Source organism: Anoplopoma fimbria, chromosome 12 (genome assembly GCF_027596085.1).
Source record: "Anoplopoma fimbria isolate UVic2021 breed Golden Eagle Sablefish chromosome 12, Afim_UVic_2022, whole genome shotgun sequence".
Lineage (NCBI taxonomy): Eukaryota > Metazoa > Chordata > Actinopteri > Perciformes > Anoplopomatidae > Anoplopoma > Anoplopoma fimbria.
In genome coordinates this window covers 9,150,552-9,154,368 of record NC_072460.1, presented here as the reverse complement: position 1 = coordinate 9,154,368, position 3,817 = coordinate 9,150,552, and the positions used below count along the sequence as shown (strand labels likewise).

General features: G+C 51.2%; 1 protein-coding gene across 1 annotated transcript; it reads left to right on the top strand.

Annotated features, from left to right (window-relative positions):
- Positions 1–312: 312 nt before the first annotated feature.
- Positions 313–3,385, top strand: LOC129099412 (uncharacterized). The gene is given in 3 exon segments (XM_054608647.1): positions 313–465; positions 943–2,568; positions 2,570–3,385. Coding segments are annotated over 3 exon segments (2,520 nt in total). The 3' UTR covers positions 3,311–3,385.
- The last annotated feature ends 432 nt before the right edge of the window (positions 3,386–3,817 follow it).

Genomic DNA, 3,817 nt, shown 5'->3' with positions numbered 1-3,817 from the left:
GGATATGAATGCTCATAGCGTCTCTATGTGCAGCCATCGGGTCCCCCGTCAAAGGGTTACATTGTAACTAGTTGAAAACCCCATGCGTCGAAAAAAGAAGCGCAAGGGTACCCTTTTGCGTCAGAAACTGAAGCAAAAGTCACTGACCGTTTCTCAGAAATCGACGCGCTCGGAGTGAGAATGTGTTGCTCCAACAGCCCCAACACGTCCTACATCTCCAAGTGGACAGTCGCCCGTCTAAAGAACGTACTCACCCAGCGCAACATCCCGTTCAATAAGTCCGACAGGAAAGCAAAACTTTTCAAACTTTTCATGGACTCCCAACACAACAACACTCAGCAAACCTCCCGAGCACTTCCGGATTCCCGCCGCCGCGTCAGCCGCTACGCCGCTACGCCGATGACGTCACGACGCATCCGACGGCCGGGAATCCCCGTCAGCCACAGCAGCCCCCCAGAGGGCCAGGTCGTATCACAGCAAACCCTCTCTGCCCCAGAGACATCACATTCTGCACTCGTTTTCCCCCAATCTACACTATCAACCCATGCACATGCATCCTTTCATCCCAACATCCTTTCCTCTTCTCTCCCTCCTGCCTTTCCTGCATCATCTACCTTTGCCAACTTTGCTCCGCCCTACATGAATCCACCTACCTCAGCTGCTCAGACAGTTCCAACAGGCAACCGGCCAAAACCTATTCTTTCCTCCTGTTTCTGCTCTTCCCCCTCCCTACCCCTACCCCCACCCCCACCCCTACCCCTACCCTCCCCTTCCCTGTAACCCATATGCAACTAACATAACCCATCCTACCCCAAATGCACCCCCTTTTTTCCAACCCATCTCCCTCCACCCACCAGCTTCAGCTTAGCCACAGCATTACCCCCAGTACGCCCAACAGCATCTGCTCGACCATCACCCGTGTCACCCACACTCCGGCAACAGATACTAGCCGGTAACTACGTCGACCTCGCTCAACTAATCCACCCATCCACATGCAATCCCCACATCCCCAGGGAATTGCAAACCGCTTTCGGCCCCATCGAGCTCAAACAGCCACTCCCCACCCGCTCCAAGGAACTCACAACAGCCGAATTCGCCTATTCTTTCTCCCTTTTCCGCGACACCATCTGCTCGGTTTTTCCCGACCGCAGGCCCGAACTGGACGACTACTTGTCGTTAATCCTAGACCTGGCCTTGAGGTTCGGCGGCAACGGTTTTTACTCCTACCATGTTCTTTTCACATCCGAAGCCGCTGCTCGAGTGCAGCAGTTCAACCAGGGAACTTACTGGGGTACACTAGACCCCGAATTATATTGCAGAGTCTTTGCAGCTCGCTCCTCCCTTAACTGTGAGTCCTGTGGCGCACCTTCCCATCCAGCCACCACATGCACCCTCACAGCCCCCCTGCCTTCCACAGCCGCTCCTAGAAGACGGAGCCCCACCGGTTACCGCAGCCTGCCTCCATCATTTCCCCCACCATCCATCATCCCAAAACCAGCCACCAACCAGCCAACAACCACCGGCCCTCTCCCCAAAGGGGTAGACAGGAGAGGCAGACCAGTCCTCTTCCAGGGTGGGAGAATGGTCTGCAACAACTTCAACGATTTAGGATGCAGCACCTCTAGCTGCCGCTTCCTCCACACCTGCTCCTTCTGTGGAGGTGCCCACTCCAGACCAACCTGTCCCCACAACCCCACCAAGCACAGCCTCTGTAAGTACCTCAATACACCAATCAAGGTCCAAGCTCTAGCTTCCGCCTTACAGAACCACCCAGACCGCCAGTTCACCAGCTTCCTAATACAAGGGTTCACACACGGCTTCCACCCAGGTTTACAGGTTAAACCAGAGCAGTCCTATACATGCCATAATTTGAAATCCGCCATTTCCGAGCCCGACATTGTCGACAAACTCCTGGCTCAGGAAGTCAAAGACTCTTTCATGATCGGCCCTCTCCATAGCCCACCTTTCCCCATATTCAGAATCAGCCCCATCGGCATAGCTACTAGGAAATACTCAGGAAAAAAGAGACTTATAATAGACCTCTCATCCCCCCACGGCTCTTCCATCCCAAGCATCAACAGCCTAATCCCGAGCCCGGACTACTCCATGCAGTACACCACAATCACCAACGCCGCATCCCTCATTCGCCTCGCAGGTCAAGGAGCCTGGTTGGCTAAAGCGGACATCATCAGCGCCTTCAAAGTTCTTCCGATCCTCCCCGAATTCTGGCATCTTTTCGGCGTCCATTGGAAAGGCTCTTATTACTTTGCAGTGCGCTTGACCTTCGGGTGCAAGAGCAGCCCAAAAATCTTCGACTGCTTAGCCGAAGCTCTCTGCTGGATCCTGACCAACGTTCATAAACTTCCGTACGTCATCCTCTTAGATGACTTCCTCACCGTCACGCCACCTTCCTCACCCCCAGCACACGGCCTCAACACTTTAACCTCAGCGTTCAAGGAACTCGGCGTTCCTCTGTCTCCAGAGAAAACCGTAGGCCCCAGCACCTCCCTCAAATTCCTCGGCATCACCCTCGACTCAGTTTCACTCCAAGCATCCCTACCTACTGAAAAAAATCAATCGGATCTCCTTACTCATTTCAAATTACCTCCTGGCCCCCAAATGCACCAAACACCAACTCCTTTCACTGTTAGGCCACCTCAACTACGCCATTCGCATCATCCCCCAAGGTCGATCCTTCTTGTCCCACCTCCTTTCAGTCGCCGCCTCTGTCCCAAATCTCCATGGCCACGCCTCCCTGGACAAAGCATGCAAAACGGAGCTAAAACTGTGGCACCAGTTCCTCTCCTCATGGAACGGCATCTCTTTATTTTACGATGACCACATCACCAAGCCGGAAGACATCCAGCTGTTCACAGACGCAGCCCCCTCCATCGGCTTCGGCGGCTTCTACGGCAGCAAATGGTTCTCAGCCGAATGGCCGCACGAATTCTCATCCCTCACCCCTTCTTCGGCAATCTCTGAAATGTATCCGGTAGTCATAGCAGCCATTCTTTGGGGCTGGGAATGGTCCAAAAAGACAATCGCTTTATATTCAGACAACAGCGCCGTCGTAGACATCATTAACAAAGGACGGTCACATTGTCTAGACATAATGCAGTTCATGCGTAGACTCACCTTGGTTTCGGCCCAGCAACAATTCATCATCCAAGCCTATCACATCCCAGGTCACAAAAACTCCATAGCCGACTCACTTTCTCGTTTCTCTTTACAGAAATTCAGACGATTGGCGCCAGCCGCGGACCCTCTGCCAACTCCGGTCCCACCGTTTTCAGCCACCATCTTCAACTGACCCCGCTACTAGAACACCTAATCTCTGCCTCCCAAGACGCCATCCTCAACAGCGTCGCCCCCAGAACACTCTCATCATACCTCACCGGCAGTGGCGGTTCTACATGGAATTACACCCCGGGCGAGACCCCTCCGAGTCCGCGGCCCCCCCCCCCGCGTTTTTTTTTATTTATTTTTTTTACTAAATAAATGAAAGACAAACTGTGCACAATTGCAAAAAACCTTTTATAGAACTTTAAATAGGGAATCAATGTGCACAATTATGCACAACACAGTATAAGTTACAACATACAAGTGGAAAAAATATCAGATATAGAAAAAAATGAAGAAGAGCAGAGAACATTAAGAATACTATACAAAAAAGAGCAGAGATACAATAATATAAAATATTAAGGATAATATACAAATACAAAATAGAATAAATAAACACACATGTAAAAACACACTTAAGAAAATCTAATTATTACACTATTGCACTAAGAACAGAAAACACAAACTAAGAAACTAA